A 12319-nucleotide genomic window follows, 5' to 3' on the forward strand; every position below is an offset into this window, starting at 1 on the left:
ACCATAGTTAAGAACTTTACTAGTTCATCTTTTTTGGTTGACCTTGTGTATACTTTTGCTATACTTTTTATGACTTAAGACGATTTCATTTGTTGGTTGCAGTGTCCTTTACAAATTCTTGCTCGCTAGTGGTCAGTTCTGCCTTTTTCTCCCTCTTTTTTCTGTTTCAGAGCAGTGACCAACTACCGTATTATTCCACTTTGGTTTCTTTATCTTTTGTTGTGACGTACTATTTTTGTTATTTCTTTGGTGCTCCCCTTTCACTGTGGATGTTTTAGGCTGGTAGCTGCCTGCAGCATTCCGTTTCTCCCATCTCCTCCCATGTTGCTGACATTTTTTGGGGCTTTATTCCAGTGCTGTCCTCGTTTACATCTGGCTCCTAAAATATGCTTATTTCACAAAAGATAAATCCGGTCATTTAGCTCACTGCTCACGAATGCCCTTTTTGGTAGAATGTAGCTAATCCTAGAAGCAATGATATGAAACTTGCTTAGCCTCACATCGCATCTCGAGTCTCTGTCTCCAGTGCGCCTCCCTGCCAGCACTCACAAATTCTCACACAGGGCATTGCTTATGTCCTTTATTGGGGCCATAATTCTTCTCAGGCTGCTCTGCTCATTGAAATACGAGGCAAGAATGCTTGCAAGACTTTTTATTTGTTAAAATAAAAATAAAATACTTTTCCAGACTTATTTTCCAATTTCTGTTCGGACGTTTACACGACACAAGGTAGTGCAGTCATCTCGTCTCCTCAATGGCTTGTGATGTCTGATGTCAGTATCCGCCAGTGACCACCAAAACATGACCGGAAAAGACAAATTTATGAGACAGAGTTGACCAATTTATGTGGCAAGAAAAGTGCAGTTCTGAATTTACCGTGCCAATAGCTCTAACTCAAAAGAAATGTGAGACCTATTGCATTTCAAATGCTTGTTTTCAGTTAGTGCTTTTGTGGACTGCCATGAGTGGTCTTTAATGGTAAAATGCATGAGGTTGTGTGGGCGCTCGACAAAGAACTAGGCAAATTCATGAAAGCGATTATTGAAGAGTATTTACTCATTTGGGTAGGATATTTTAATTCTCAGTCCTTGTGCCCATTCTGCAATAGGCATATGTGACATACTGACACCTTAGGTAACAGCCAGGCACATTTTCTTTATAATAGCTATGGAGACAGTATAAACGAATTACAACGCAAATATCATTTACATTTCTTGACACAGAGCGAATCAGCCTCTTTGTCTATGTGGGATTAGCTCCCACATCGACCATGTCATGCCTTCAGCAAACAGGGGTATTTTTTTTTAATTTGCTAGTTGTTGATGTTAATTATTTTAGTGACCACCTGCCACTCACACTAACCTTGTTATTATCAACTCAGACCTCCGATCAAGGGTCCACGAACCAGCTCTCCTTGAGCCTAGGGTGAAAAGCAATAAGGCAGACTTAATAGTATGTACTGAAATAGCCCCCCCCCACCCAAGAGGATGCCACCCTTTATAGGATCACCTCTGGCATCTCAGATAATTTTAAAAAGTCTAATTCCAGACCTAAAAACAAATGTATGGGTTAGTTTGACCGTCATTGTACATTAGCAAGCAAGAAGGCCCTTCAGCGAACTCCAAGGGATAACGGGGATATTAAACTACTTAGGCTAAACTGTACACAGGCTTTATGCCTTCACAAGAACGAAATGAGAGAACAAGCATGGGTTAGCCTGGATCAGGCAGCGCAAACTAAAAATAATGTACTCTTTTGTAAAATAGTTAATTACCCGTTTTTGAAAGATAATGCGGGTCCAAGAGTGGAAATGGTGGTCTCTCCTTCAGATTGGATTGAACACTACAAAAGCATTTTTAATACACAGATTAACCAGCCAAACAGTCCCGGCAATAACATCAAAATATTGCTGCTAATACTTCTACAAACTATTAGTTTAGAGGAAGTGTTAACTGCCATCTTCAAATTAAATATTGACGCAGGTCTTTATTGCTGTGGGCCAGGGAATTCTACTTCAAACTTGGTTTGATTCCATTACTGTCCCAAAATTTGAATAAGGGGACGGGGAATCCAAAATGTAATCGTCCGATATCCCTCATGGACTCCTCTACCAAAATTATGGGGAAAAGAATACTAGACAGACTGGACTCCAGGGTGTCTGAAAATAATGTGTTAACTGACACCCAGTCCAGCTTCAGGAAGGGCATAGGAACTACGGAGCAGTGTACCAATCTCAATCCTATAATCAGTAACTACACCGTAGCCACATAGGGCCATATTTATCTCTGCTTCGGAGATTTGACCAGTGCCTTCGATCTGGCACATCACACCAAATTTTGGCAGGCCTTGAAGGAGATGGGGACACACAGGGGTATAGTTTCACATTTGTCCTAGATGCATGCCTCCATGACATCTTGTGTTAGATATGGGATAGAGGGAGAGTGTACCTCAAATGTTGGTGTCTCTAGAGGAATTAGACAAGGGTGCCTCTTAGCCCGCATCCTCTTTTCTCTTTGTACAAACGGGAATGATAAAATGTTTCAGTATTTATATGCTGACCCTCTGAGAATAGGATCCTGCCCCACCCCAGTACCCCTATATGCTGACGATGCAGTCTTATTGTCCAGAACTGCCAATGGCCTACAAAAACTGATTAACGGCTTTGTCATATTTATGGAGCAAAAAGACCTTTGATTTAACTTGTCTGAGACATTTACCTTGGTGTTTGGGAGAGGGAGGTGGGAGAAGAAAGTGCAGTGTGTGAAGGGTTGTAAACTGGAGGAAATCCAGAACTCTCACAGTGTGGTTCTCGGAAATCACATATAGACCTGGTGAAGTCTAAGTTCATCAGATCTTTTGAGGCCCTGTTTAGGTTTTCAAATAAAATTGGTAACATACCTATACAGGAGATGTTGATACTGTATAGGAGTAAATGTAGTTCATTGGTAACTTACGAGGCTCCCCTTTGGGGAATGATGGGTTTTACCATCTTGCAAACCCAGGAAAATTCCTTCCTACGTAGGCTTCTTGCTATTCCCCAGATTGTCCCTGCTTTTATCATTCATAAATAATTGAATATGTCTTACTTAGAGGACAAAGTGGATTGGAGTGTTATAAATGAATGGTTCGGTGTTTGGAGTAAAGAGGGTATGAAATTCACGCGAGATATAATTACTGACTGCCTTGCGCTTGAGAGGGCCTGTCCAGCAGGGGCTGCAGGGTTACCTTGTTATGGCACAGATTCACAAAAAAGATTTTAACTCAAAAGCTTGCGTTTAGGCATCCTACACCATCTAGAGGCCATCCCGAAAAGTGAAGCTTGGTCTATAAGGGCCAGCTGTATCAAAGTACTGTTTTGCATTTCTTAAGTAGAACATTGAAAGAAATTTGCTATTCAAGAAATGGAAAATGGTATGTAAGAAAATAGCGATTCCCTAATAGCTATTCCCACAGATTCGCAATTGCTATTAGGGAATCACTATAAAGAAATGCATTTCCTAAGTCCTTATTAGGGAATCGCAAATTAGGAAATGTAAAGCTAAGGGTGCAGAGGGCCTCAGCCCCCTTTGAGGCACCCAAAAATGTAATTGTGCACATATGAAGTGCCTTAGGGCATATGTGAGTTACATGACACTTTTAAAAACGCATTCCTATATCCCCAGTTCGCATTGCGGAAATGTAAGATACATGTGCATAGGGAATTGCAAATAGAAATTCCCTATTTGCAATTTCATATTTAGGGAATCGCAAATTGCGATTCCCTAATCAGAGTCGCAATTTTAGGGAATCATTAAAAATTGTGATTCCCTAAAATGGGACTGCAATGCCTTTCATACATCGTGAAAGGCTATTTTGCATTCACAAACGGTGGAATTTTGTAGTTTGTACTACTTGCGAATGTAAAATATTTTGATACATCTGGCCCTAAATCTTCCCCTGTGATGTGAAATCTAAACAAAACACTATGAATGTCATTCTGTTTTGTAAATTGTATAGTGGTATAAGAAAGTTTTTTTTAATGATCTTTAGTTGAACAAGAGAAATTTTTAACACATCAGGAAGCTTTTTTGTGAAACTTGAGACAGAGTATGGGTGTTATTTTATTTCCTCTTTTATGCCATTTCCCAGAGGGAGATATTAACTGTGTGTAACAGAACTGGCATATGAAAAAGTCTAATAAGAGTTCCTGTAAATGTCGGATGGTTAACATCTTGTTTACTTTGTGACTTTGCTTAATACTTAATTTGCTGGTCTCTCAAATAAACGAGATATTAGCGTCTAGTTAAGTAATTTGTGGGGTTTTATGTATGTACGTCAAAATAATTTTGCACATTGTTTTCACGTTATACTCACATGTGACATGCTCAGCAAACTATTTTTAGGACTTTGCCTATGGTATAAACCAGTGCTTAATTTGTAAATAAAAAGGTGCCAGTGCCAAAGCCCTCCTCTTAAACACGCAGCTGCTGTAATTAAATGTGCGAACACGGAATACTGAGGCGGTGTAATACTGAAGCCGCCTTGGGCCTCTTCAATCCATTTACAGCCACCCCCTGCAGCTCACTCTTGCAGCCTTCTACTTTCTCCCTTTCATTTTTCCCTTCCTCCGTCTTTCCCATGTGTATTTTGCTCGCAGCAAATGCTTGAGGCAGAAGATTAAGCCCTGGCCCTCAAAAATAAGTGCCAGTGTTCGGCACCAGAAACAACAAGCTCAAATTAAGCACTGGTATAAACCATTTACAAAACTTGAAAGTGAAAGCCTATTTGGTTTCGCGGTATAGCACCATTTTCTTTTAAATGATGAAATGTGTCGTCATGTTTTGAATATTGTTTTTTTTTAATCTCTTTTATGGATTGTATAAATTTGAATAAAGATTATTTTGACTGACTGCATATAACTATGTCAGAGATATACTAAGAATGGATTCAGTAAAATCAATCATAATTTATGCATTGACTTGTACCAAATGTATTGGTTTTGCAAACTGATGTACTAAGAAGTTGGTTCACAAAATACTGAATCGAGGTGGGTTGCAATTCATCCTGCCTAACAAATATTTAATGAGGTAGGTTGCAAGATGCGGCCCACTGCGGTTTGCTGCCATCAGAGAGATGGTGGCCTGCTGGGGTCATCAGACCACCATGTCTATCATTGCTTTTAAATAAAGCAATCTTTTTTTAAATGCATCTCCTTTTACTTAAAGAAAATTGTGATGCATTAAAAAAAAAAAAAAAGTTTCACAAACGTTTTTTAGGAGTCTCAGGAACCACTTCTCACTCCTAAAAATATGTTTTTTAGCATTCACAAAGCGAAGTGGTCCTCTGGAGACCACTTCCTGACTGTGAATGGATTACCAACTCCTTTGAGGTGTCGGCAAAATATGATTTTTTTGTGACCAGATTTTGATTGCAAAACATTAATACATACCATGAAGAATCAGTAAATGGAAGGACACCCTAAACACAACCCTGTCAACTACCAATTCAGTTTGGTTCCTAAACCCACTTAATGAATCGAAAACACTTCTCCTATAGCCTTAGAACCCGCCGTAGCGGGCTCTACCGGCTATTAAAAGCCCGCTCCCCGCGTTAAATGCCCAAGCCGAAGGCGAGGGCATTTAACAAGGGAGAGGGACTTTAATAGGTGGTAGAGCCCGCTACGGCGGGTTCTAAGGCTATTAGAACATTCTGCCACTCAGGGCAGAATGTTCTATTAAAAAAAAAAAAAATGTTCACGGAGCCCGAGGGGATTAAAATCCCCTCGGGCTCCGTGAGGCCTTCTTCACAGCTGTTGCTGTGAACAAAGCGAACATTGGAATGTTGGCGCTGCGGGCTTTTACCGGCCAGTAAAAGCCCGCAGCACTCCATTGTTTTCAATGGAGCCCCCAGCATTCCAATGTTCTAATAATGATTAAATGACTTTAGGACATTTGAAAAAGGGTCTTGTCATTTGCAGACCCTCTGATTTACCATATCTAAAGCTTAACGGTAAAACATTTTGTACATTTGGCCCTTGGGTCCTTTCTGTTGATTTTATTTCAATTGGCAAGTATTTACACCCTGCTTGTGGGTGAAGGTAGGTTTGTGGTTTATGTCCACCTGAATGTTGTCTATGTCCACCTGCATTTTGTGTTGAAATGTTAAATACAGCCACACCTGTATTTTTTGGGGGGGCATTAAAAGAAATGCACAATTCACATCTATTCTGTAGGGTGTATGATTGTGAGCTACTTTATTTCAAATTGATGTCTAACTAATTGCTAGCTTTTAATTTGTCTCCTTTATGAGCAGAATGCCCCTGGTATGAATACCGATAGGGAATCGGTGCTGGCAAGATGCAGAGATAGGACCATCTAGGGGTAGATAACCTTTTGGCGAGACTCTCATGGGGCACATTCTTAGGAAACCTGGTGCTTGTAAGTTAGGGAATGTCAAAAAATGTGTCTTGGGACTGGAAAAACATAGAGGGAAATACATGGAGGCATTGTGTTGTGAAAATCTTGGCACTAGTCTAATGAACAAAAGGAACTAGGTGAGAGGGGGGCAGATTAGATGCAAGTAAAAGAAAACAGGGAAATAACAGAGATAGATTTTGGCTCTGATAAAACCTACCACAGGAACAAAACCCTCCAGCAAATATCAAAATAATTACAGACACCAAATCACAAAGAATGATGCTCAGTAACATTGGTGGAATGACATTTAAGACAGATAAGGTGTAGGCGGCACTTAATTTGTAATAGAATGAGTACCATACCTAAAGCTGTGCTGAGACGCCCACAGCTGAAGCACTTAAATGTTGGTGCCCAGAATACTAATGCTGATAGTCTTAAATCCACCTCATGCCTCTTTCATCCACTGCCAGACACTCCCTGGTCCTTTATCTCACTCTTGCAGGTTCCTGCATTCTCCCTTTGTCACACTTTTCCTTCTTTCTCTTGCTCCGATTTTTTAATTTGGGTGCTTTTGCCTCCCTTGCTTACAGTCAATATCTGATGTAGACAAATAGGTGCAATGGCCCCCTACCAGCAACCACTGGCTCACATGAAGCACGAGATAGATGGCAGCAAGACCCAAACAGCCCCTTTTGGCAGATACCCACACATGACCATATTAACACTGCAGAGAAATCACTGTATAAAACTACAGTACTACAACACACACATGCACAACGTCGAGGGGAAGGCAAAAAGCCCATTGGTTGGGGAAACCATCTGTGGCAGACATCCATCTTCCCCCAAGAACCTACAGAGGCCAAGGAATTAAAAGAAACCTGTACTATACATAAAACATCCAATGGTATAATATAGCATACCTTTTTTTGTCAATTATTCCAATAAATGTGCAAACACTGCACTGTCTTGATCTCTCTCTTTTGTACTTTTCATAAAGTGTGGGTTGAATACAAACATTTAAATACATATGGAAATGGCTTAGCATGTTATACTGGTTAATAGTGCATCAAGACTTAATCGCTAGTTCACTTGTCTTTTTTAGCTTCCCCTATGATTATCATCTTAAGTCATGCACATCTTGAGAGTAGATTAATTTGTTTTAAGATGATTCACACTTTAATGAGTGATTCCAATTAAGGGCCTCATTTAGTCATTGTTGGTTAAGGGACGTCTGCTAAAATGTTCAGGCGTCCTGACTAATAACCTTTTCTGTCCCCAAGTTAACCAGAGTGCAGTTGAAGGCCAGTTCCTGATGGTATAGCTGCCAATGTCACTCAATAGGCTTTCCTAGTGCCAACAGGAATGGTGATGGAGGGGTTGCCCGATTAAGGGCTGCCCCGGCAATATCATTCTCTCTACTGGACCTTCTGGCTGCAGCCACCATTGAAACCATGGCAATCCCAGACAGAAAAAATCTTTTAAATGTGCCCATGTTATGGGTCGTGGGTATGGACCCCTGCTTTGGGAGCAGGGTGCATGCAGGTCTGTCTACAACAATGAATGGTGACAGAACATCTGCCATGCCACCATAGCTCTGCAGTCTTTTTGTCATTGTATTTTGCCAAAAGTGGTTAACCAAGCTATTTCAAGCAAGAGCTATCCACCTGAACAATAGCCAGCTTTAGATTTGGAAACCTGGCCTTTGCCAGTGTCTGCCACAGCAGCATCAAACCCTAAGTCATCCCACAGAAAAGCAGAAGAGTGTTGGTTCCATCAGAATGGTGATATATTGCAAAATCGACAGGTGGTGTTTAAAGCCCCTTTTAAAATGCCAAGTGTATGAGCTATATACTTGCCGACTCACTAACACTAACTTGTAAACCAATGCACATCAGCAAAGGCAGCTCAGTGTTGCAAAGCGTAGATTGTGTAACATTCATGTTTCTTTCTTTTATTTTAGCAGATGACATGCCAGAATTTCAAAATCTTTCACTCGGATGCAAAAGTTGCGACAGAAATCCTGCAGGTGTGTGTCTACATTTTTATCTTTTAACTGTGTATTGTGTTTATAGTTCACACAGATCCAGTAGCAGGGTCTTTTTTCTTCTAGAAATAGCATGCAGATTAATTGTTCATTTTACTTGTAGTTCACTGAAATATTTGCAAATATATACACAACATTTCTTGTACATTGCACCACTGTCACCATTGGACCATCATATCAAACCAGAGCATACTGTGCAACACCACACCTCCTCTTGCTTTTCACCACACCATAAATCACACTATATCCCATCACAGTATTCACTGTGTCACCTCATCTTGCAAAATATGTCAAGACACCTTAGCATAGGACACACCATTCCGCCAAACACCACTACACATGGGACACCACATACCGCCACGACGAACAATAACATAACTTCCAGTTCCTTTCAGCACTATTTCTTTACATCGTATCATAACGTAGAGGGGCAGAACTTTACACCTGACATATCCAAACAACACAGACTCCACAGCTTGCAAAATCATATAACAAAATGCCATGCCGTACCACACACCAATTTGCTTTCTTTCTTGCATCATACCACCTGTATAACTCCCTACTACATGACTTAACCCATCGTCAAACTCTTTACACCTCAGTAAAGCTCACTGCGACACCTGTCTTTCAAGGTCTAACTGCATACATTTTTAGGGTTGGCTTGACAGCTCAGCTTTCAATAGAACATATATGATCAATCTAAAGAACAAGTAACACTTATTCTGGTGGATATTCAATCCAAACACAGATTCCTCATCTAGTGAATATCCTGAAGTGCCAAACTGGATCAGGAAACTCATAAAGCAGTGCTCCTGTATATCAGTAGGTAGCTTTGTGCGACTCCGAGCCAACTTTGTCTGCGTATAAATGGAATGGCTCAGATCAAAATGTCCTGCAGGACCAAACGGGGCACAATGCCATCCTGATAAACCTGCTTGTCAAGGAAATAGTGGATACTGAATGTGTGCACTGATGCTCGGGTAGCAGCTTGACAGATATCCAGGACAGGCACTTCATGTGCCAATGCAGAGGTAGTAGCATTGACTCTGGTGTACTGAGCACTCAGACCATCTGGAGACTACTTCTTAACCAATGTGTAGCAGATCTCAATACAGAGAACCGTCCATCATGATACAGTCTGCTTCTACACCGCCTTGCCTTTCTTTGCCCCTGAGTCCACCCTATAGTCCTTGGTATGATCAAACGTAAAAGATCAGTGCTCTGTAGGGGTCCAAGCGATGTAGTCTCTCTTCCTCTTTCAGAGGATGAGGCGAAGCAAAGAATATCGGAAGAGTGATGGCTTATCCAGCATGGATATGACTATATTTGGCAGGAATGTACCCTGAGTCTTTAACACACGTTTGTGCCAAAAAAAGTAGTGTAAGGCTGATAGGCTAAGAGAGCCTGAAGCTCACTCATGTGACACATTGATGTTATTGTGGCCAGGAAGTCTGTTTTCAAGGTCAAAAGGCTTAGTGGACACCTGTGCATTGGTTCGAAAGGGGTACACTTAGGAAAGCGAGTAAGAAATTGAAATCCTACTGTGGCATCACTAAAGGTTTTGGTGGAAACATATGTTGCAAACCTTTAATAAATCTCATCACAACAGGTGATTTGAACAAGGACAACTGGTAGAGCAAATGTAATAAGGCCAAGAGGGATACAAAGTAGTCTATAACAGTTCCTATTGCAAGTCCCCACTGGCCCACAAATAAAACTTACGACAAGACTTCAGACAATTTGGATTCCAGTGTGTCCATGTGGTGGGTGCCACACAAAGCCACAAACATATCCTAGCACCTGCCATACAGCAGTTTCATGGAAGGGTGTCTGACTGTCAAGATCACATCAATGACTTTGTAAGGAAGATTAAAGGAAGTCAACTGCTGCTGCACTATCTGCAAGCATGGTGGTGCAGAATGTTCAGGCCTGGGTGCAAAACCCTGCCCTGTTGCTGCAACAGAAGTTTTCCTGAAGCTGCAGACTGATTAGAGGCTGGATGCCCATGCCCAGAATATCAAGGTACCCTACTCTCCTCACCCATTCCAGAGCCATTAAGATGACTTGGACCCAGTGTTTCCTGATCTTCTTCAGAACTCAGGGCAGGAGAGGTAATGGGAAGGCATACAGAAATCCTGTGCTCCACTCTAAGTGATATGCATCTCTGAGAGAGATCCATCTGAGCAACTCCAATGCACAAAAGTGTTAACACTGCGCATTCTCAATGGTAAATAGATCGGAGCCTGGGTTCTCCCCATTGCTGGAACATACTCTATGCCACCTCTGTGTGTAGCTGCTATTCATGATCTGCTAAGTATCGCTGGAAAGGTGTGTCTGCACTGGCATTCCAATATCCTGCTAGCTGGTTCAAAACGAGGGAGGTACCCTGACTACCTAGCTAGTTCTAGAGGGGCAGTTTCCTAGCATAGAACACAGAACCCCATCCCACTTTGCTTCTTGTAGTACCACATGTTAGTGGTGCTGCCCTTGGGAACCTGTATTAGCTTCCCTTTGATGGTTGCCAGGAAAGCCTCTAATGGCAAGCAAATAGCCCACAATTCCCGCAGGTTAATGTGAAGGCGAGGTACGAAAGAGGCCAGAGTTCTCTGATCTGAAATTAAGTGCAGGTAGCATTCTTGGGCATATAGGACGAGAACATGGAAATAAGAGTCCTGCATGCCCAACATCACCATTCATTATCCTAGAACCAAGGCAGAGAGAATATGGGCCAGTGTAAGCATCATGAATTTGTTCTTCCACAGGAGGACATTGAGGCGTGGAAAATCTAAAACAGAGCAAAGGCCTCCACCGCCTTCAGCACTAGGAAATAATAGGAGTAACACCCATTTCTGATTTGCCAGACTGAGATCCTCTCTATGGCTCATTTCTCCAATACAGCCTGGAATTCCTGCAGCAAAATGGACAAATAGTCCTCCAAAGCCCACTTTGATGTAGGTGGAATAGATGGTGGTATTGAAATGAATGGCAGGGCATAGCCCCTTTGGAATATCTACAAGACCCATCTCTTGGCACGTTATTGTTCGCCACCACTGGAAAAAATGAGTGATCCTGTGCTTCCCACAGGGTGGTCAGATAGCACCAATGGTAAATGAAAGAGGCTTGAAGTCTTCTGATGAAGAGGCTGGGGACTTGGCATTGCCTACTGGGCTATCTGCTTTTGCTATGCCTTGAAAAGGTTAGAATTAATGCGGATACTGCCTTGCAGGTTTAGAAAGACAACCAGTTGCTCTACTTTTATTAAAGCGCTTGAGGGCGGAGTCAGCCTTCTTACCAAAGAGGCAGGACCTATCAGAAGGTATGTCCCTGAATCATGCTTGGACATCAACCTAAAAGTTTGTGGGTCTAATTTATCCATTAACCAGAGCGCCACACTAGTACTGAAAGCTCTGGCCAAGCAGTTATCATGTGCAGTCCTGATCCTATGACATACTTGGCCCCATCCTGGCCATCCTGCATAATGTGTGCCAAATTGGCTTTGAACTCCTTGGGGACTGCAGTTAAAATTTTAACCTCAGAGTATCAAAATGTATGCCCCGCCAACAGTAACCCATTTTGAGGCCTCTATGGATCCATGGGCCAAAAGGCACACAAGAGTGAATCAGTAAGTCCTGGAAATGTGGAGCATGGCCTCCTTAAATGTCTAATTTATTGCAACATCGCCAATGGATCTGGAAACTTGGAGTGCTTCAAAATCAGTTGTGGAGTTGGCTCCTCACTCAGGGACCAGGAGCAGGGATGAAAGGTACTGTTTCATCCTCTTGACTTGTCAGTAGGAGAGTCACAAGTCTGGGTGGATACCTGCATGAACTTCTTTTGTTTTTTTTTCATTTGCATTTGGGGCGCAATTAAAATCTGTAGG

General features: G+C 41.8%; 1 protein-coding gene across 3 annotated transcripts in view; it reads left to right on the forward strand.

Annotated features, from left to right (window-relative positions):
• The window catches only part of STAP1 (signal transducing adaptor family member 1), a 478236-nt gene that overhangs the window by 367529 nt on the left and 98388 nt on the right, over positions 1-12319 (forward strand). For 2 of the 3 annotated variants that reach the window (XM_069235790.1, XM_069235804.1), the window contains exon 10: positions 8356-8421. In XM_069235790.1, coding sequence (XP_069091891.1) covers positions 8356-8421 — 66 coding nt within the window. The remainder of the gene's footprint in view (positions 1-8355; positions 8422-12319) is intronic. The other variant, XM_069235796.1, reaches the window with a different exon arrangement.

The sequence above is a fragment of the Pleurodeles waltl genome, chromosome 1_2 (genome assembly GCF_031143425.1).
Source record: "Pleurodeles waltl isolate 20211129_DDA chromosome 1_2, aPleWal1.hap1.20221129, whole genome shotgun sequence".
Classification (NCBI taxonomy): Eukaryota; Metazoa; Chordata; class Amphibia; order Caudata; family Salamandridae; genus Pleurodeles; species Pleurodeles waltl.